This window comes from Cavia porcellus, unplaced genomic scaffold (genome assembly GCF_034190915.1).
Source record: "Cavia porcellus strain 051 isolate PalLab524CR breed Dunkin Hartley unplaced genomic scaffold, mCavPor4.1 scaffold_29, whole genome shotgun sequence".
In the NCBI taxonomy this organism is placed as follows: Eukaryota; Metazoa; Chordata; class Mammalia; order Rodentia; family Caviidae; genus Cavia; species Cavia porcellus.
The window spans coordinates 19965732-19986037 of record NW_026947512.1 but is presented as its reverse complement, the minus strand read 5'-3'; the positions used below and the strand labels follow the sequence as shown (position 1 = coordinate 19986037).

The 20306-nt window shown below is 51.3% G+C and overlaps 1 protein-coding gene across 4 annotated transcripts in view; it reads right to left on the bottom strand.

Moving 5' to 3' along the window:
- The window catches only part of Pik3c2b (phosphatidylinositol-4-phosphate 3-kinase catalytic subunit type 2 beta), a 66624-nt gene that overhangs the window by 21955 nt on the left and 24363 nt on the right, over nucleotides 1-20306 (bottom strand). For 3 of the 4 annotated variants that reach the window (XM_003474677.5, XM_023567229.2, XM_013157966.3), the window contains 18 exons: nucleotides 19397-19497; nucleotides 18666-18820; nucleotides 18241-18361; nucleotides 15338-15449; nucleotides 15135-15214; nucleotides 14591-14654; nucleotides 13126-13272; nucleotides 12454-12487; nucleotides 11021-11216; nucleotides 9850-9972; nucleotides 6424-6591; nucleotides 5798-5909; nucleotides 4657-4799; nucleotides 3327-3515; nucleotides 2161-2254; nucleotides 1964-2058; nucleotides 1425-1605; nucleotides 587-694 (listed from right to left, as the gene is read on the bottom strand). In XM_003474677.5, coding sequence (XP_003474725.2) covers nucleotides 587-694; nucleotides 1425-1605; nucleotides 1964-2058; nucleotides 2161-2254; nucleotides 3327-3515; nucleotides 4657-4799; nucleotides 5798-5909; nucleotides 6424-6591; nucleotides 9850-9972; nucleotides 11021-11216; nucleotides 12454-12487; nucleotides 13126-13272; nucleotides 14591-14654; nucleotides 15135-15214; nucleotides 15338-15449; nucleotides 18241-18361; nucleotides 18666-18820; nucleotides 19397-19497 — 2223 coding nt within the window. The remainder of the gene's footprint in view (nucleotides 1-586; nucleotides 695-1424; nucleotides 1606-1963; nucleotides 2059-2160; nucleotides 2255-3326; nucleotides 3516-4656; nucleotides 4800-5797; nucleotides 5910-6423; nucleotides 6592-9849; nucleotides 9973-11020; nucleotides 11217-12453; nucleotides 12488-13125; nucleotides 13273-14590; nucleotides 14655-15134; nucleotides 15215-15337; nucleotides 15450-18240; nucleotides 18362-18665; nucleotides 18821-19396; nucleotides 19498-20306) is intronic. The other variant, XM_013157965.3, reaches the window with a different exon arrangement.

The following is a 20306-nucleotide window of genomic DNA, read 5'->3' as shown; positions in this document are numbered from 1 at the left end:
AGGGTCAGGGTGGTTATGGCCAGGAAGGAAAATGAGCTTTCTGTGTTGAACTGCAAAGCCACCCACCTCCCTGCTTCCAGTGCCCTCACGACCTTCTCAGTTTCTTCCAGATTTCTCAGGAACCCAAATTTCTCCTTCCTACCATCAACTTGTTCCAGTTTGTTAGACCTTCAGCTCTGACACCTGAACCCTCATCCTTTCATTTTATTCTGCACAGAACATAATAGCTTTGTGATTTCTGCTAAGTTCCATGTCCATTTACAACTCAGTTCACTCCTCTCTGAAATGGGCTCATAATAATACTGACTTTATAAGAGGTATGAAGAGGAAACGTCCATAGATGATAGCTGATAGTTCCCATCATCAGCACCTCCTGCGGCTTCATCCCTGGTATCATCAGGAGAGACACTCACCCAGCTCTCACCCAGCTCTGTGACCCTGCTCAGCTCAGCTCAACACATAGCAGGTTGGGAAGAGGCCATGGATAGACCTTCCTTCCTCCTGCCTCTCAACAGCCAGAGCAGTGAGGACCTCCCCTCCCCTAAGCCTTCCTTTACTGCAAAGCCCCAAAGCCACAGCCACTCACCCTGGGCACGATGCCCTTCACCAGCAGACTGGGGCTGAGCGGCAGGCGGCAGGAGCCATTGAGGGCAAAGAACTGCTTCACTTCCTCCAGGCCCATGCGGAGGATGCCCTGAAGGGAGTAGAGAGAAAGCGGGGGTGAGGTGGGTCCCCATAGGTTCCACTCAGAGCCAGGCACACCTGAGAATGGGGTTGGGGGTAAATCTTGGAAGACACTCAGGACAGGCACCCACCGTGGCCCAGCCTGGCTCAGTGCAGGAGCAGCAAGCACGTGCACCTACAGAGACAAGGGTAAGGGTGGACAGCAGGAGCAGCCTATAGACCTGGGGACTGGCAGCCTCTCCAGGGGCAAGGGCTATCTGGGCTTTGGCTAAGGAATGCCAGAGATCTGGACTTTAATATGAAAATCTCTCATTTTAAATATCAGCAACCAGAGCACCGCTGGCCTCCTGTGGTACCTTCACACAGATAAAGACACCTCTCTGGTACTCTGGGCAGCCTGCAGCCATGACCCACAGCTTGGAGAAAATATGACTGGCTTTCAGCCCTCACTTGCTCTTTCTGGCTGGCTGCTTCTGTGCAATGAACAGTTTACACAACTGTGCTTAGTCAATGAGGCAGACAGCACTAAATACACGTTTCAGTATTTTACAGGTCTGATAAAACATATTCAAGTGCTGTATCTAGCTTGTGAGCATTTGGTGGCCCACAGGTAATAGGATCACTGCCTTCTATCTCCTAAATCAGAGCTGGTCAAGTGCCCAAGAAGTAAACTACTGGCCATAGAAGCCCTAGACCAGAAATGGAAGCAGGCAGAGTCTGCATCCTGGCCACCTGCTCACCTGCCGGGCAGATGGGGCAGCCTCCCGGACCTGCTGGGCCAGCTTGGCCAGGGTGTTGACGAGCCAGCACTGGCGGTTGAACTCTTCCCGCAGCCCCTTGCCACAGCAGCACAGCAGGGCCGCCAGCAGGTACTGGTATCGGATGCTGAACTGAGAGTCCTTGAGGCCGTCCTTTAACAACCTGCAAGGCAGGAGTTTGAGATCAAGCCCTTCCACAGACCGCAAGCAGCAGTGGAGAGGAGCAGGGTTGGAGCCTGCTCCAATTACCCAGCAACTCACTCAGCCTGGACCAGAAACTACACTATGGACAGAAGTTCTCATTTGTGCCCACCTTGTCTTTAAACAGCTCAAAGCCTTCCACAGCTCATCTCACTGCCCTATTTCTGCCATGGAGGGGCAGGGTGATCCTTACTGAGTTACAGGAGTGAACGAGACCCCTTCCCCCAACACCACTTGGTCTCTCAGCCCTGCATGGGTGGAGGTAAAAGATTCCCATGAAGACACAAGTCTCCCTCCCTCCCCTCTGCACAGGCATTTACCAGAAGAAGTAGTGCGTCACTCTTAGGTCTGAGACGGCTCGCTTCAGGAGGAAGCGCACCAACGGGCTGTCTAGGTAGCACTCATACTTTAGGGCCTGTGCAGGAGGAAGTGAATAGGACCTCAGGGTCAGAATGCAGACTGACTCGGGCTCCTGGGGCTGGGACCATCAGAAAGGGAGAGAAGGCAGCACACCCACCTGTACCAGCTGGGGTAAGTAGTCCAGCAGCTCAGTGTCAGAGAGTGAGCCGATCCACTGGACGGCCATGCGGCGCACCTCCTGGTCCGGGAAGCTGCAAAAAGGAGCCCAGAACCTGACAAGACAGCTGCAGGCTTTGTGGCAGGGTCACACCGGGGTATGGAACAGGGAAAGGCAGTGTTCCTGTGATCTGCCAAATCCTCCACAAGAATTAGCCTCTGCTCTAAAGAAATGGAAAATGGCAGAGTCTATCTCAGATCTTGCTCCTGGGAAATGGCAGAGGGTGGCCATTCTTTTTTTTTTTAATTTTTATTTAATTTATTTATTTATTTTTTATTTTATCAGTACCAGGGATTGAACTCACGACCACCTGCTTGCAAGGCAGGTGCTTATGCCGCTGAGCTAAATCCCCAGCCCCTGAGGATCGCCACTCTTATTTTTTTGGATGATTAAAGAAAACGGCACAAAATCCTTCTATGATGCTATTGACTCCCACTATGCCTGAAATTCCCATCATCAAAGAGTCATCACATGGGTTAAAGCATGACTGAGAGTGGCAAGAAATAAGCCAGGAACCTTGGGTACCCCTGAGAAAGGCACCTCAGGGTTCTGAGATTGGAAACCATGTGTCCCAGGAGAACCCTTCAGGGGAAAGAGGGAAGCCCAGACTCTGAGTAGAACTCCATGATGCAGGTTTGGGTGAAAAGCTATGTGTATTTATCAAAGCTCTGCCAATGTATAGGTGAAGTTTGGGCATTTCCTTACATATAAATGTTGCCTCAAAGCAAACAAAAAACAATCAATGTTGAACTTCAGTTAATTATATACTGAAATCTTTAGGAGAGAGTTTACTGATATATGCAATTGATTTCAAAATGCACAAAAAGTAAGATGAACAGATGGACAGATTGAAGGATGGACAGGCATACAGAGCAAAGGGTAATGGTAACATGTAGGTGGTGGGTATATGGGGAGTCACTGTACAATTCTCAATTTTGTTTATGTTTGGAAAATGTTTAAGATAGAACATTAGGAGGAAATGACAAAAAGAAAAAAGGAGAAATGGAAACACCCTGAGTAGCCACACCCACTTTATTATTTCCCCCAGGACCTCTGTCAGGGATGAGCAGTGCTGGCTGTGGTGACCAGTGGGCGCTATAACTCACGTGGCATGCAGGAGCCCGAAGGCATCCTGGTGGTTCATGTGGGTCCACTGCTTCAGGAGAGCATAGATGTCTGGCAGGCAAGCCCACTCCCAGCTGGGGGCACTGGCGAGCACCAGGGGGAGCGAGCTCACCTCCGAGTGACAGTAATATCGCTTCTCCCACAGTCGCTTCTTATCAGCATCAGTGAGCCTGCAGGAGGGGAGTGGGCTCCTTTCACTGCAAGCTGCCATTCAGAGGCCCTCACCTTTCCACCACCTTAGAGTCACCTGACAGGCTCAATGCCTGCCCAGTGTCTGGGCCACACCTCGTGGCATCTAACAATGTCTGTAGAAGCCAGGCATTGGGTGTTTTTTCAAAATCATCAGGTGATTCCAAGAGGAAGCAGAGTTTGGAAAGCAGGGTGTAAATCTCATCTGCTGTGACCTGACCCAGGCACATGTCAAACTGAGACAGACAGCACGGGCCAAGGGCACCAAATCTGCTACTCATCTGGGGGACCTTGTGGGCAACACTCCCTCAGAGCCACAGGGCTGCATAGCTGAGAAGTCTCCTGGGGTCAGCTTTTAGTTTTATAGGGCCTGTAGTCAACTGACCTTGCTTGAAATCAGAAGTTCCGTGAGAAAGGGAACTGAGGGACTAATTATGAGGTGTGCAGAAGGGTAGGGTTAGGGAGGCCTGTAATCTCTCAGCTACTCTGGCCATCCTGGGTGGACCTGAGGGTGAGAGATGAGCCCACTTTGCTCCTTACCCAACTGGCATTGCAAAGGGCTTTGCAGGAGCTTGAGAGGTAGACAGGAGAGCAGGCGGGAAGGAGCCCAACCCACCAGCTCCTCCAGCTCTCCATCCTCTTCCCTCCTTTTCCAGTCCTGGTGATCACAGCAGCCCCAAGATGAGCTCAGCCTGGACTCATTTGCCTCTCAGAGCTGCCAGCCTGCCTTGACACCTGATCCTTTTTGGAAAGCAACAAGGCCAGAAAAATGCAAAGCCTGGCATGGAGGTGGGAGGTAGGGAGGTGAGGACAACAGACAGCCACCCCAAATACAGTGGATAGTAGACAGCCTATGCGGGATGGGAGACAAAGTGCTGGCCCTTCTGGGCAGCTGAGTCAGGCATTATCCCAGCATGGGGATGGACTTTCTCAGATCTAATTGCCAGACCTGCCTTCTCCACTTTGCTTAGTGTCAGCTCAGGGGAAAAGGCCACCACCTCCTGCTTCAGTTGTAATGTCTGCCCCAGCCCAGCTCCACTCTTACAGCACAGGACTAGGGGCTGGGAGGAAAAAGAAAGTCAGACAGAACATGACAGGCTGCATGGGGAGCCTGAGCCTCACCAGTACAGAGACTCCTTCTGCATGATGTCTTTAAGCTTGCGCTGGTCTTCTTCCCGGAGGTTTCCAAATGCATACCGGGGGCTGAACTTGTCTCCAGAGGGGCTGATGAACTTGATATCAGAAGCTGAGGTGGGGAAGTCAATCTAGGAGTGGGATCCAAGAAGGGAGGAGAGTGGAGGTAACATGAGTCAGCTTGCCTCTCTCCACCCAGGATTCCTGCCTTGCTTCCCTTCCCTTTCCCCTCAGATTCTTTGTAAAATAATCCAGGTGGATTTTATGATCCCTGAAATCTCTTCCAGTAATCAATCAATCAATAAACAGAAACAGAGAGAGAAGAGCAAATGGCAAGGGAGATAGAGGTTGCGTTGAGCTGTTTCTAGCTGAGAGGTCAAGGGCTTAGAACAGGAGCCACCAGGCTGAGCCTTCAGTGTGGTCCTGGAGATACTGCAGCCTGCTAAAGTTGGACCACACACTGGTAAGGGCCCTTCCAGCTTTAGGACTGGAACACCAGGTCCCCTTGCTCTATGCCACCAGAAAGATGTCCTCCTAAAATGGTGTCACAACTGAGCAAACCTATTCTCTGTAGGAGATCTGCTTTCATTTATTTAAGAAATGCTTAATGAACCCTAGTATGTGCCTTGTTCTAGGCCCTGGGCATACAGCACCGAGTAAGAGACAAAAACTCCTGCCTCCTGGAACGTGCAGGCTGTATCTTTCTATTTCATTCGTCCTCAGCTTTGCTATTCCTTATTCCATACCAAAGCATCTTTTGGCCACAAAAGGAGATCTGGCAACTAGATGTAGACCTAGCCAGATCCCTGCTAGGGACAGATTAGATATGATCTCAGACTTAGAAGTATGAAAGTTCAACACAAGGGATTCTGAAAATCTAAGCCTTGAATGGAGAACTTCAGTCTCCTTGAAATCAGAGTTTACCTCCAGGCAACAGGCATTGGATAGCACAGAGCTTGTCCTCCCTTTGGCTCTCATCACATTCGCCAATCACTTTGGTCACATTATCACCCCACGCCCACAGTCCCAACACTTTCTCCTACTCTTCCAGCCTAGACCTTCAAGGGAGAAGCTTAGAGTTTACTCTGGGCTTCCTCCATGGGTGGGGAAGTATGTACTGGGGTCTCACCTGCAGGATGACGCTATCTGGCTGGTGGAAATTTGGTGCACTCCAGCGTGCGCTGGGGTTTTCCTGTGTTGCTGGCCACAGGCCCAGAAGTTTCCGGCCACACGTCAGGACTCTGAGGCAGAAGGAAGGTGAGATGAGCCAACACACCCCTGGCCAAGTGGATGGTGTCCTTCCTGCTTCCCCAACCTAAAACTCTGCCATTGCTGCTTGAAGCCACTACCTTACTCCCTTCTCTTTCTCTCTCCCTGCAGCCCATGGCTTCCCTCCTCTTCCACATCCTAGAAAAGCTCCTCTTTCCCCGGAAGGCCTCTAGAGCTAACTACTCCCTGGCCTGGATGACCTGGCGGGAGGGCTTAGAGGTTGGGCTAGATGCCTTCCCAGTGATAAGACCAGGTGACACATTAGCCAAGCGTTGCTTTCCCTTGTCTCCCTCTCTGCTGTCCTGCCCATGGCTCCTGGTTCCATCAATAGTCCTGGTCACTAAGTTCTGCACTCTGGACCCTCTAATGGGGATAGGACCTCATGAGCCCAATGTGGTCAGCCCTCCCAAAGGACATTAGCTGTCACAGCAACTAGACCTTCTCCTCTCCCAAAGACAACAGGCTACCCCCCTGGGGCTCTCATACTGTCTGAAGTTGAAGAGCGGAGTGGTGACCCAGCCTAAGGCTTCAGGCACCCGCCGCTGCTTATTGGTCTCCGAGGAGCTCCCCGGCAGGGGGACAGGCAGAGCATAGAGGGTGGCACACAGCAGGGTCTCCCGGGGCAGCCTGTTCACTTGCACGGGGAAGCAGATCCTGGAAAGGACAGAAATAAAAGTCAGGAGGCTGAGAGGGACAGGAGGCCCTAGAAGTGGCCTCCCTCTCAGTATCAACCTTTCCCTGGGGAAAGCTCCTTGTAGGGCTGGGAGAGGCCACCAACCAGGCAACATCTCCTCTGGATGCTCTGTGATGCACAGTACAGTGTACTGGGGCCCCACACTACAATGAAAAAATACCCCAGATTATGAGGGGTCCCTCCTGCTGCTCAGAGAGAACTCTCTCAGCCAAGGCCTCCTTTCCTCCTGTAAGGTTTCTATAAAGGGTCACCAAAGCAGCTCCCTTGGTCCTCCTTTCCCATTTGATTTCATCCCTCTCCCATGTACCCTGCTGAGAGCCACAAGGAAGAGTCACCATGTGCTGCCCTCAGTTCACTCTCCCACCTGTCCGTGTCCCTTCTCTTAGCTCGCCGGGCACACGAGGGTTTGTTCTCATCCCCAAACTAGTTCAGAGCCAAAGCAGGAAAGGAAAGATGCTTCTCAAAATCCCCAAGAGTGGTGAAAAAGCCAAGGGACAGGAAGCAAGAGAACTGAAACAACCAATCCCACCACTGCCCTGGGCCAGATGTGGTCTCTGGGGTGCTCTGCTGGGTGCCACCTGACCACTCTCTCCAAGTTCAGGATGAGGAGCTGTGGTGGGGGTGGGGTGGGGAGAGCACGGGAGCCTTGAAAAGAGGGAGGACCCACATTACCTTTCCAGGAAGCTGTCCCTGGGCCAAAGTCCACAATGCCACACCCTCCTGGCCTGCCCAGGGCCCAGCAGTCTCCGAGCCCCGGGGTGGGGGTGGGGTGTGTGTCAGCAGTTTCAGGAAAAGCCACCTCCCTCCACCATGCCCCTCACTCCTCTAGGGAACTGCCACCCAAGTGAGGCACTCCTGCCTGCCGGGCACAGACTGGCACAGTCCAACTCTGTCCCAGCTGCCTCTACCTTGGGGAGCCCCAGCTATAATTAGGGCCCCTCCAGCAGCCAGTGGACATGCCAGGCTGGGGCTTGGCTGGAGGTGACAGAGCACGGCTGCCGGGCCTATTTTGAGAGTTAGCTGATCCCTGCCTGCTGGAGCAGGAGAATCAGGTGACCCCACAGTCCAGTGGACATGGAGCTGGTCCTGAGTCCTTGCTTTTCACCCAAGAAGAAAGAAGCCTCCAGCAATGATGCTGAGGGAAGAGATTTTGCAACAAAACCTTAACCTCAAGGAACAACCAAGGCACCAGAGTGCATCTTGCATTCCAAAACCTTCCCTGTGCATCTTACCCGAAGTGGGCTGCAGACTTGAGTGCTCCCTGCCTGAGAAGCTCCCTCCCCCTTCCTGCAACCCATGCCTTAATGTCACCTTGCAGGGGCTGCCTCCTTCAGGAAGAGCTCCTGAATATGCTGGGTTCTGAGCCTAGTTCTGCCTCTCACAACCCACAGCAAACTAAACTCACACTCTGATCCCCAGAGCCCTCACCGGGGGACAGGGGGACACAGCTTCACTTGTGTGATGTATGCATACACAGCCTGTATACTGCTTGCAGGGTGACACTGTTATCACTGCACTGACAGTATTCTCACACACAGTCACTTGGAACAGAGAAACTGGAACTGAAACTCGCAGTGAAGATGCAAAGGGCAAAATTTACTAGGCACAAGGTGCTAAGTACTTCACTTATAGTGTTCTAACTTCTCCTCAAACAATCCAGCAGGCCTTACTGTGGTCTCCATTTCTAGGCTGAATGACTGCCCAGAGCCATGTTGACAGTATAGCCCAGAGCCTGTACTCTGAACCCCAGTGTGGTGCCTTCTCCCAGATACCTTGGTCTTGACCAGACCTCCTTCTCCTTTGGGGAGTCTGTGTGAGAAGTGCTGAGATAAGGCCCTCTACAATCTCCATAATCTGGAGATCACAGCAGCTGGCTTCTTTGGAATCTCAGACCAAGAGCAGAATGAGACTCACTGAGCAATCTGGGCTGATTCTGTACCTCTGATGGTGTCTCAGAAAAAGATCTAAGGTTAATTCCTTGGGGTTCCCCCAAGCCCAGAATGCTGTACACTATTTCCCTGGATAGAAGTAGTAACTGAGGTCAGAGAATCCCAAGGGGCCATTTAATGTAGCTGTCTTTGATCTCTAAGGAGTTTTTCCTGCCCTGGCAGCTGTTTGCTTTATTGGCAACTGTATGCCACTAAGAATTACCAAAGCGTGAAGGACAGGAAAAAGGGTCTGTCGCTCCAGTTATCTATAAAATGACCCACCCCTTTCAGCATTTCCGGTCTCTTTATCTGCTTATATGGGCATCCTTGGCCTCCCCGAGGACCTTCCTCAATCACTTGAATCTCCTTTCCACATTTGCTCTTCTCAGGGCCTCATACATGCTAGGCAAGTGCTCTACCAACGAGCTATGGCCCTAGTTCATTAATTTGCACTGTAAACACTTAAGCTGTACATGCTACTCTGCAAACTCAGTTATAACCAGGCTGGGGAAATGAAGCTGGGCAGTAAACATGTTCTCTATTTGGGGCCGGATAGAGTGCGGCAGACAGGCATGAAGCAGGCAGACATTTGCAATGCCCCACATTTTCACTTCCGTACTGCTTTGCTTGACTGATGCTACCTTCCTGACATCACATTATTGTTCATAAATGGTTATTAATACTGGCTTGTGCCTGTGGCTTCCTATGTATATCATGTCTATCTCACTGCAGTGCATCAAGTACCCGAGTTTAACAAATGTCCCCATTTCTGTATGAGAAACTGAGGCACAGAAAGGCTAGAAAGAATGTAGGACTAGAGACAGAAGTAGAATCACTAGAACCAGAAGTAGCTCATGTATACTAGTCCTTTCTCTAGACTACCCGTCCTTCTTTATCTGTAAGGGACAAGGCCCATTGCAAGAGAACTTTGGAAAGAAAGGAGAGGGTAGGAATCTGCCAAAATGGTTAAACTCTTTACAAGAGACAAGATCAAAACAATAAGGTATTATTAAAATTAACAGCTGATATTTATATGGTCCTTTATAGATTATAAAGAGCCTTTGGAGATACTTGTCATTGGATCCTTCTAACGACTTAAAAGGTAGAAATTATACTTGCCCCATTTAACAGTGAGGGAAATGAGACTCAAGAGGTTGAACAACCTGTCTGGTTGGATTAGTGATAGAGCCTGGTTTAATCTAGGCATGTGTCCCTGGTCCAGGCCTGCTTATCTGCCCCAGGCACTCCTGAGCTTGGCAGGGACAGGCCTGGGGTTGGGGCAGGGCTTACTGCTGGTCCCAGATGATCAGGTGGAACAGGTAGTTGGAGAAGTGAGCTCTTCGGGTCTGCAGGGGGCTGCACAGCTCCTTGCCACCATGGCTGAGCGAGCAGGAGAGGTAGAAATCTTCATAGCTGTAAAAGAAAAGGAGCAGTCAGGACGATGAGCCCCACAAACTGATCTCAGTCACGCAAATTTTTGTGTCCTCCTGACGCCAAACTCCACTTCTCCTGGTAGCGTGGCTTGCAGTCTCTGGAGACTGTTGCATGGGGAAAGATAGAGGACAGTCAAATTAGACTTAAGGAAGTGAATTCAGGGAAAAGCAACTAAGTCTGGGACACACACGCGCGTGCGCGCACACACACACCTGCTTGCTGTGCATTGAGGCTTTTCTTCCTTTATCTCTAGCACACTGGGTGCCCACATACACATGCACACACACATGTATAGTTGTGTGTGTATATGCGCATGCGCTCCTAAGAGGGTGGGGGAGGAAAACAACATATGCTGCCATGAATGCCAACACATGGGGGTCCCTGTGGCTCTTGACAGGTGCCTGACAGAAGAGGTCAGAGAAGGCCTCCGTTTCCCAGGCCGTCTCCTTTGTTCTCTGCCAATCGCCCAGAGGAATACATTAAGTAAGGAACAAAGACAGAAGGGGATGGAGGAGAGGGGGAGGGGACCAGTGAAGTTGGGATGGGCCAAATGCCTGCTTCCCTAGGTCTTTGGACCCAGCAGAGGAGGGAAGATTACCAAATGAACATCCTCCACCCATCCCTGCAGGCCCAGGGAACCCCAGACAAAGGGGCATCCCCCTCCCCCAATGCTTTTGTGGTCTGTAGTCATTGGCCTGGGGGAGTCCTCTATCTGGGAACTGGCCATCTGTCACTGCTGTCTCCCTCAGCTAGCCTTGGATCTGGAGGGGCAGGGATGTCCCAGCAGCCAGTACTGAGAGGAAATGTCAGGTGCTTCTCAGTCCCCAAGGGGATCTTTTCTCTCAGAGATATCCAGTCTGGAATCCCTCAGGCTTTTGGCTCAACCTTCAGCTCTGTGGCACCACAATACTATCCACAATGCCACCCCTATTAAGTCTGAGGACAGGGAGGGCACAGGCAGAAAGCAAGAAGCTCCAGGAAGTCAAGCACAGCCAGCTCCCTTAGAGGCTGAAGAGCACCAGCTCACCTGGTAGCCCAGGTGATGGGGATGCGGTGGGTGGCATAGATGGTAAAGGCCAGCGCCTCAGAGAAGTGGCAGGCCTCCTGGACCAGGTCGTGCTTGCGGCTCCCAGGCACTGCCGTCTGGAAATCTGCATTGAACGTGTTGCAGTACAGCTCCACCAGGTCCAAGATAGCCGCTGTCAAGGCTTCCACAACCTTTTCTGTTAAGGGGAAAAAGTCAGAGGGGAATCTCACAAGGCCTCTGGAACTGAGTACCATCTTGTTGCCATTTCACTGGCCATGATAGAAGAGCCTAGGACAGTAGTCCCAAAATGCCACTTCATTTCTAAGGGTTGTCACAAAGCTTACCAGCTGTTGGTGAAATGAGAAAAAAGCAAGAGGATGTCCTGAGTTTTTCAGAGCAATAATGACTCAGTTTTAAACATGGTACTTATTTTTATGTATTTCTACTTATTTAATGTCAAAATATTTCAGGAAATGACAGTAATAATAACTATCTGGGGTTATAGGTATGTACCACCATACCAAGTAACTTTTTTATTTTAAAAAAGTTATTTCTTGGCAAAGCAAAAAGCTAGCAGGATAGTGACCGAGAGTTTACCTAGCATTTGTAAAGCCCAGTACCACCCAATAAATTCAATATCCAGCATCACCAAAAATTTTTTTTAATAGAATAAAATACCAGCAATTCTATGTTGGCACTCAAAATATGTTTTGGGACATTGTATTAGTCCTTGAAATCCCAAAGACTGGGAATCACTATAAAAATCCCAGTGATATTACTCGGTATGGTGACACACACCTATAATAATTCCCACTACTCAGGAGGCTTCCACAGGCAGCAATATCTCAGGTTCAAACTCATCCCAACCCAGTCTCAAACAACAACAGCAACAGCAAACCAACAAGGGCCAGGGCTATAGCTCATTGGTAAAATGCTTGCCTATCATTATATACAACACCCTGGTTAAATACTGCAATAATCTCAGTGATATGGGATTTAGGGCAAAGTTCTGCTTTGCACGGAGGAATCCTAGAGAAATCCTAGTATAGAAGCTCACCCCTTCCCAAGGCCCATTCTCAATTAGAGAATGCAGGGGTTGTAAGCCAGCTGGAGAAGCACCAACCTGCTCCACATGTGGGAGGGGAGGGCTGGCTCTGCCTGGCCACCCGACTGCCACCCCCCTTATCCCAATTGGTCACCCCGTCACAGGGCCGCTGCAGCAATGACCAGCAAAAATAATGGGAAAATGATCTGTGGAAAGAAATGTGGGCTCCAGCTGACACACACTCACATATGCATACACACACGCATGCACGCACACAAAGCAGACAAACTGGGACATAAATCAAGGGGGCTGAGGAGCCAGAGGGAGCAAGTAGAGTGGGCATTTGCAGCTGCCCCTACTGGACGCAGAGGGAAAGCAATTCCCTTACCTCGGTTTTCCCTCACAGCCAAGACGCTGGGATCCTGGGAGGAGAAAGAAGAGGAAATGAGCCTCAGGGCCACAGCGTTTTCCATCACAGCTGCAAGGGAGGCTTTTCACAGCTGCCTTCAGCTGGGCCAGCCCAGGATGAAACATGAGGAGAAGCAGTTCCCCAGGGAAGATGGAGTAATGGTTTGTACTGGAGCCATGGGATGGACAGAGTGGGCTGGCGGGGATAAAAATCATCACTGTGTCCACCCTAGTGAGAGCCCACACTCAGGCTGCTCCTCAGAGGATCATGGCACCTGTGGCCCTGTTTCCACAATGCCTAGCCCCAACTGTGGTGGCTCCAAGCCCCTCAGCTCTTAGGAGATTTTCCTCCCAGTTTGATTTTGCACTGTGATGGATAAGCAAACTGTCAAAGGCGATGCCTCAGTGATTGGGAATAAAGCCTCCACTGCCTGGGCTCACACAAGCAGGCTGCAGGGAAGATCTGGACAAGGGTGGACACACTTGGCACCATGTTGCAACAACTCCTGCGCTTAGATGGCTTAAATATAAGTGACAGAGGTAGAGAGAGGAGCCCTTGAGCAAGTGGACACCTAAGGGCCCAGCAAGCAGCTGCTGGCACATCTGTGAGCTGTCCTCTCCCCTCCCCAAGTGATGCCCAGGGCCTCTTTACCTTCTGGATTTTGGGCTGCATTCGCGAGGGGCAGGGGGGCAGCTGGTTGAGTGCATTGGTGATCTCAGGGGTTTCCACAGCAGCCAGGGCGTTGCAGATGGCCTTGACAGACTGGATCACCCTTTCCGCCTTCAGCAGAAAGTCCCCCTGTGGGAGACCACACAGTGAGGCCGGACCTCTGCTCTCACCTGTCTCCCCCACACCCCAGTCTTTAAAGGAAGGACCTGGTGGTGTGGGCTCTGAGGACTGGAAGGGGAGCTAGTGGAACCTATGTTTCATTTCCAAACATAAAGCATCAGCAAACAACCTCACCCTCGCAGTGAAACAGACTATGCCCTCGTGCCCTGCTCTTTTAGGCACCCTCCCAACCTCCTCCTCATCCTCCCAGCCCCCACCTGTCAGTGACAGTCTACTTCCCCAAGGACCGGCACAGGTCTCCCCCAGGGCCTGCAGTTTTAAAATAATCAACCCATGGGGTTAGCAGGGACACCAAAGAGACCTTGCGAAGGCCCCACCTGCCCACTCAGGCCTATTCTCAGAATCCTCACCTTGGAATTTCCAAGCCACACTCCCTTCCACAGACGGGTTGCACTCACACCCTCCCCTTTATACTTTAGCTCCTGCAGCTTTCTCTCTGAAATCTTCAGTGTCCCCTTGATTATCTATATCTATCTGGATATATGTGTGTATTCTCGTACTAAAATTTGAACTCGAAATCTTCACACTGAACTACATTCCTAGCCCTTTTTTATTTTTTAATTTGAGATAGGGTCTTGACTAAATGCTTAGGCTAGGCTCAAATTTGTAATCCTCCTGCCTCAGCCTCCCAGAGTCCTGGAAGTACATTTGTCAGTTTAAACTGGAAGACCAGGAAAATCCTACCTTCTTCCTCAAGCCTTTGCTGCCAGTATAACCTCTTTAACCTCTCCAGTCGCTCTCCATTAACTGACTGACATCCTCTTCCATCTACTAAAAGCTTGATATTATTACACATTTCTAACCTAAGTTCCCCAAAGGTTAAGACAAGTTTTACATTTTGCTATCCCCCAGAGGCTACATGCACAGGGCCAGAACACGGCAGAATGGATGCTCAGGTCACACTGTTCCCTGCTGCTATCTTCAAGCAGAGGCCACTAGAAAGGGGATTCAGCAGTGGGAAGAGGGTGAGATGGACACAGTGACCAATTTCCCTGAAGGGAAGAGGCCAGGACAAACAACTGGATCAACCTGGTGGGGATTATTTTGCAGATCGCCTCAGAGCAGATTTGCTTTAGCTTCCTAAAACTTGGGCAGCTCCTTTCTACATGCTTGCCTACTGCTCAACAACCAGTAATGGTCGTGGCTCACCCATGAGCTAGAGGATGAAGAGAGTGCTCTGCTGAGCTCTGCCCACCTGTCTCGTGGTACTGGCTGATCTCAGAAATCCAGGGAAAGAGGAAGGGCCAGGGCACAGATATGTACTCACATCAGCCAGCAGGAAGGCATCCACCTCATTGTGATATGTGTCAAAGAGAAGACTCAGGGCCTGCCTGGGGAGTTAGGGACAGAGAAAAATCACAGGAGAGGTCACAAAATACCCATTGCTCAGGGAGACCTATTCCTTCCCTCTTCCTGCTGTGTGTAAGAATCAAGATCTAGGGGCTGGGGATTTAGCTCAGTGGCATAAGCGCCTGCCTTGCAAGCAGACAGTCGTGAGTTCGATCCCTGGTACCCATAAAAAATAAATAAATAAATAAATAAAGAATCAAGATCTGATTTTAAGGGGTTCCTATTCTTTCCATGTCCCATGAAGATGCAAAAAGGGAGTCCTTTCTGCTTTGTTATCTCTCACCTGGGAACAAGGGCAAGAGATGAAGCATGCCCATCTCCCAGAGAGTGGGGATCTTCCCCAACCTCAGACACCTACAAGAATCCTTTGGTCCTAGCAGAAAACCAGGCATTTACAAGTATTTGTGGGGTCCCCTCACAGTTCCTCTGCAGGCCACACCCAAGATGGTACCCACTCTCACCTGCTGATGGTCTGTTTGACTGGCCTCTCTTGGAGATGGATGAGGTAGTTCAAGGTGGAGGGGCTCTGGTCATCATTCACCTGTATGAGAAGCATCCTGTTCAGCAGGAGGGGTACCTTGTCTCAGCCCAGTCCCACCTAACATGCTCCACAGCACCCTCTTTCCCTGCCCCTTCCCTGGGCACTGTGCAACCCCACACAAACCGTCCGTGCAAGGTCACTGCGTACGGTCTTCCTCTCCATCAGCTGTAGGCGAATGTCGATGTCAAATTTGCGGCAGTATTGGATGTACTCGTGGCTACCCAAGGCATGCTTGCTGGCAGGGTGAGGAACAAGACTGTTAGCATCCTGGGGACTCAGTGGTAAGAGACATGTGTACCTCACCTTTGCAAGAGAACCCGGAAGAAAGAGGAGGAGGTGGGTAGGATCTGTGCCGTAGGCTCTTCCCTGAGCTCCTGCAAAATGTCATGGTCAAGTATGCAGGAAGCACAGGGCTCTATCTAAACAAAAGCTACCTATACTACTTAACCACTAGACTATACAAATACTGGCTATTCAAGTATTTATTACCTGGGATGTTATCACTTGTTCATGCCTGGGGTGGGAACTGCTGCAGAGGTGAATGCATAAGACCCTTTGGAGATAGTTGTCTGGACCCCATTGTCTTGGTGTCAGCTGCCTTGCTGGGGGTATGGAGGACCCAGGCTCTAGTTCTGAGTTTGTGCCCAGGCTCTGGTGTTCCCACCCTCTCTCCTTGTCACCACCTAGGTTGCTGAGGCCAAACAAAGCAATCCCACCACGATTCCAGACCCGTTGCCCCATTTAAGTTCTGCTTCTCTCTGTTGTGACTCATCACATAAATCTCTACAGACCTCCTGTAAAAAGAAAATGTGTGCAATTTCTACTGCTATGCAGCCACACCGGAGCTCAGTTTCAGAGGAGGCCTATGGAGTCTGCCATGCAATCTCTTCCTCTCCCCCAAATCACCTTAATCGGAAAGAAAGCCACAGAGAGGAAGGGCAGAGTGAGTTCCACTTCCGGGCTAGCACTATAGGCCTGGGCCAGGCCCAGCAGCTGGGTAACAGAAGCCGGAAATGGACTTCCTTCCTCAGCAGAGCTGGGAATCTAGACCAAAAATGGAGGTGTGGGGAGGGGAATAAGGGGGGGCACTCACAGAAGCTGAAACTGCAGGGCCCCAGGCTGGTCCTGACCCAGCTAGGACACACAGAGGGTTCTCTGTACCCTGGGAGGGCCCAGCCTCCAATCTGGGTCCGAACCTGCTAAGCCTGAAGTACAGCCAAACCCTGGGAATGGACAGTCTGGGCTGTAAGCAGGACCTGGTGGGAAGGTCTGGAAGAAAGGAAGAGTGTGGTGGGAGTGGAGGAGGGGGCAGGAAATCCAACCCTCCCCTGGGACTGTCTCAAGGTTCTTATCTGACAGCAGCCTGCATCCTGGACCAGCAACCCTACATTCCCCTTCAGCCTTAGCCCCTCCTGCCATGCAGGGATGAAAATCTAGAGGCCTTCCTGGGGCACTTGCAGCTTCTAGAATCCCCAGAGGGTCCTCCAAGCCCCCAGCAGGGCAGCTGTCACACATCAGGAGCTTGGGAGCCAGAACCGTGCTTTTACATGTGTGCATTGGGGGCCAGGAGAGTTGTCTTGGGACAGAAGTCATGACCACAGGTCCCTGGGGCTTGCTTGACCTTCCTTGTGGTAGGCCTTCCTCTGTTTGCAGACATGGCAGAGCAGAGGACACAATCCAGGATCATGGTCTCTGTCCCAACTTGGAGGATCCTACCTAAGTCTTGGCAGGAAGGTGGACCCCAGAAGCTCCTCTATGCCACTGTCTCATCTATAGCCCCACATGTCCTCTCTTTGGGTTGATTCTTTCCTGCTGTACTTACTGACTACTCTTTCAGTCCTTCCCACATTTAACCCTCACCACTTTTTTTCCCCTTACGATGCTGGGGATGAAACCTACAGCCTAGGCAAGTGCCCTGCACTGAACTACACCCCCAGCATAAACACTCGCCCTTCCTTACAGAGAAGCCAGAGGGTCAAGCTTCACAACTAGTAAGTTGTAAGCTGGAATTCAAACCAGGGTAATGGTATTATCAGGAGTTTACCCCTCACAGTCCTGACAGTGCCGGGGGACCCTCCTTATTCCCCTAAGGGAAGCAGGGATTCAAGAACTGCATGGGCCATATGGTCTGCCTTTTTCCTTTCCTCTACTTCCAGATGAGAATGTGGAGGCTACAGAGGGCCCCACAACACTCCTAAGGTTAAAGAAATCTACCAAGAACTCAGTCTGCAATTCCTATGCTCAGGTCTTAGACGACCACTGCTGCATCTGGACCTGCATGCAAGAGAGGACAGGTGTGCATGAGGTGGCACAGTGGGACTTCCTCCAAGTGGCTTTTGCCAAGTGGTTTCCTCCAAGTGGCTGGAGGGAGTAGGCAGTAGCCAGCCTGATCTGTCTGCTGTCACACAGCAATATCAACTGACGGGGAGAAGTTTCACCAGGGTAGTGGAAAGGAGTGGCCTCAGTTGGTCCCTATCACACTTTCCTGGGAGGCTGCCTTCTGTAGAGGGTCCTGGCTACAGAGGAGCTGGAAGGCAGCCTTTGGGAGGAGATAGCCAGCTGCACGGACCAGCAGCAGAAGACTGTTGGCAGGGGAAGGGGAGAGAGAGATTATAACTTTTCCTCTAGATTCCACAAGGGCACTTCTGCCCAGACTTGCTGCTCTGAAAGATACCAACATATCCTGGAAAGGAGGAGAAGCAATCCTCCGTGGGCCCCTGACCCTGACACAAGTGTACACATCTCTCTGCAAGCAGAAGTCTGCCTGTGATAGGACCTCATCATTGTCCAATTCCAGCTCCAAGCTCTTTCCACAGCAGATTTGGCTTAGAATCCAGCCAACCCTGCTGGAAGACAGAGCTCCTGAGGAAAGTACAACACAGCCAGTTGGGAGTGTGCCCAGAAAGCAGCAGTCCTGACTGCAGAACTGTCATCCCCAAACCTAGCACCACCCTGCAATCCCCTTCCTACTGTCCCGACACGTGCTGCCTCCACCCTGCATTCCCCCGCTTCAGCCGTTCACTCACTTCTGCAGGAACTCCTCCAGCCCACAGGGCTTCAGAACAAAGTCAGCCACATCCACTTCCCTCAGCTCGTCATGGGTGTAGCACAGGGTCTGATAGATGAGCAGGTCGACAGTGGAGGAACCTCGAAGGGGATGGGGAGTAACATCACCAGGCATGGCGCAGGCAAGGCTCAACCTCCCCACCTTGATCCTCCATCCCCAGCTAAGCCTCTTGAGCATCACCAACAGGATAAAACAGGCAAACAATTTGGGGTAGGAAAAGGGCCTGTGGACCTCAAGCTGGCCCTGGACTCCATGAAGGAGCTTCCCTCCCAACCTTCAGGCCACAAGGGCAGGTAGGAATGGAGACCAAAGGATTCTATAGACCAAAACAGTCACTGCACCCCACCTCAAGGGATGCTCCCAAACCCTCCCCAACTGACTTACAGTTACAGGTGAAAGTGAGAGGCTCCTGAAGACTGTTACACAATACAGTCACTTTCAAGTTGACCTCATCCCCAAGGTGCTCTGGGCTCGGGGTGACAGCACTCCAGACATATCCAGTGAGGGAGTAGTCTTGGATATCAGAGCCTGATCGAAGGCTGTAGAGGAGGAAAGGAAGGAATTTCACTGAGCCTTCAGAGAGCAGGTGACAAGAGGCCTCCAGGGACCCTCCCACCCTGAGGTCCAGGGTCTCTCCTGTCCCCAGTCAGCCAGGCCCTCTGGAGCTGCAGGCTAGGAAAGGGCCGTGGGGAGGTGGCTCTAAAACTGTTCTCGCCATTTCTGCTCAAGTTGTAAAACATCTAGAGTGGAGCAAAAGCTCCAAAACCCAAGGTTTCCTGAAGGAAGTCACAGAAGACTTTCATGAATCCATTTCCTTTTTCTTTTGGTTCAAGAGGACACTCTTATCTCCACCTCGAGTGTGTTTGCTACTAAGCGAAACTGACAGCCAGAGTCAAAAGTGATGAAAGTAACTGGCTTGTTAGACAAGGTTTCAAGAATTTTATTAAAATGTGAGAAATTCCTAAGATGTCAAAACACTTGCAGACACCCAAAGTAGGACGCCTCTCATAGCTGTGATGTATAATATGGTTCTTCCTACTTAACAAGAGCTCAGAAATTGGGGACCCTTCTCCCCAGCCCAGGCCCCCCAAGCCCTCTGTCCCATTATCTCTTACACATCCAGCATGTGGCAAAACGCAGCAACTTCCTCATCTCTCTCCTCTGACACCTCAAACAACTCGTGGCCATTGGCGACGGTGTGGGGACAGGAACCCACCTTGAAGGAAAGAGCAGCTGGCTCAGTGCCTCTTCCCTCACGGCCTCCCATCCCTGAGAGACTCCCAGCTCTGACACAGACTTCAGGCACAAAGAGATGCTGGCTACTTAACGCAGTGAACAGAGAACAAGAAAATTGGGAGATCCACACATATATTTATCTGCTAGCCTGGCAGGTCAAAAGATAAGTTGGAAAAGAGGAGGGAAAGCTTGGGCTAAGAATGGAGGCCAGGGTACCACAGACAGGAGGCGTCACACCTGCTCCATGAGGGGAACTCATCTGACCATCCGAACGCAGCCAGTGAGGCAGTGCAGGATTGAGGGGCAACTGCAGGGTGAAGACTTTCAGGGGCGGCTCCAAGAGGCACGGTGGCAAGCTGAGAAGCAGTTTGTGAACCAGCACTTCTGCTGAGGGCAGGTGGCTGACAGAAAGGGTCCCTGAGGAGGCCTGAGCCTGGGCAAAAGCCTCCACATCCACAGGAAGCCCCAGGGACCTGACACAGAGGGAGACTGAGAGTCTGTCACAGAGGATGACTCAGACTCACACGCCTTCTTGGTAGGCACTACTTGAGGAAGAATGTATCAAAGCAGCAGTCTGGGCAGGAGAGAACATGGTGGAAAGCTTGGCTCTTTCCTGCTAGCTCCAGAGCTCACTGGTTCTGAATGGCTGGAATATTGGGGAGCCTGCCCTGCTTAGCCTAACGTCCTCTCCTGGAGCATGCGTGTGGTGCCAGGATGCTCAGACAAGGCCCCCAACTTCCCCACCCCCACCCTAGTGCTGCTGTTGGTCACCCAACAAGGGCCCTAAAG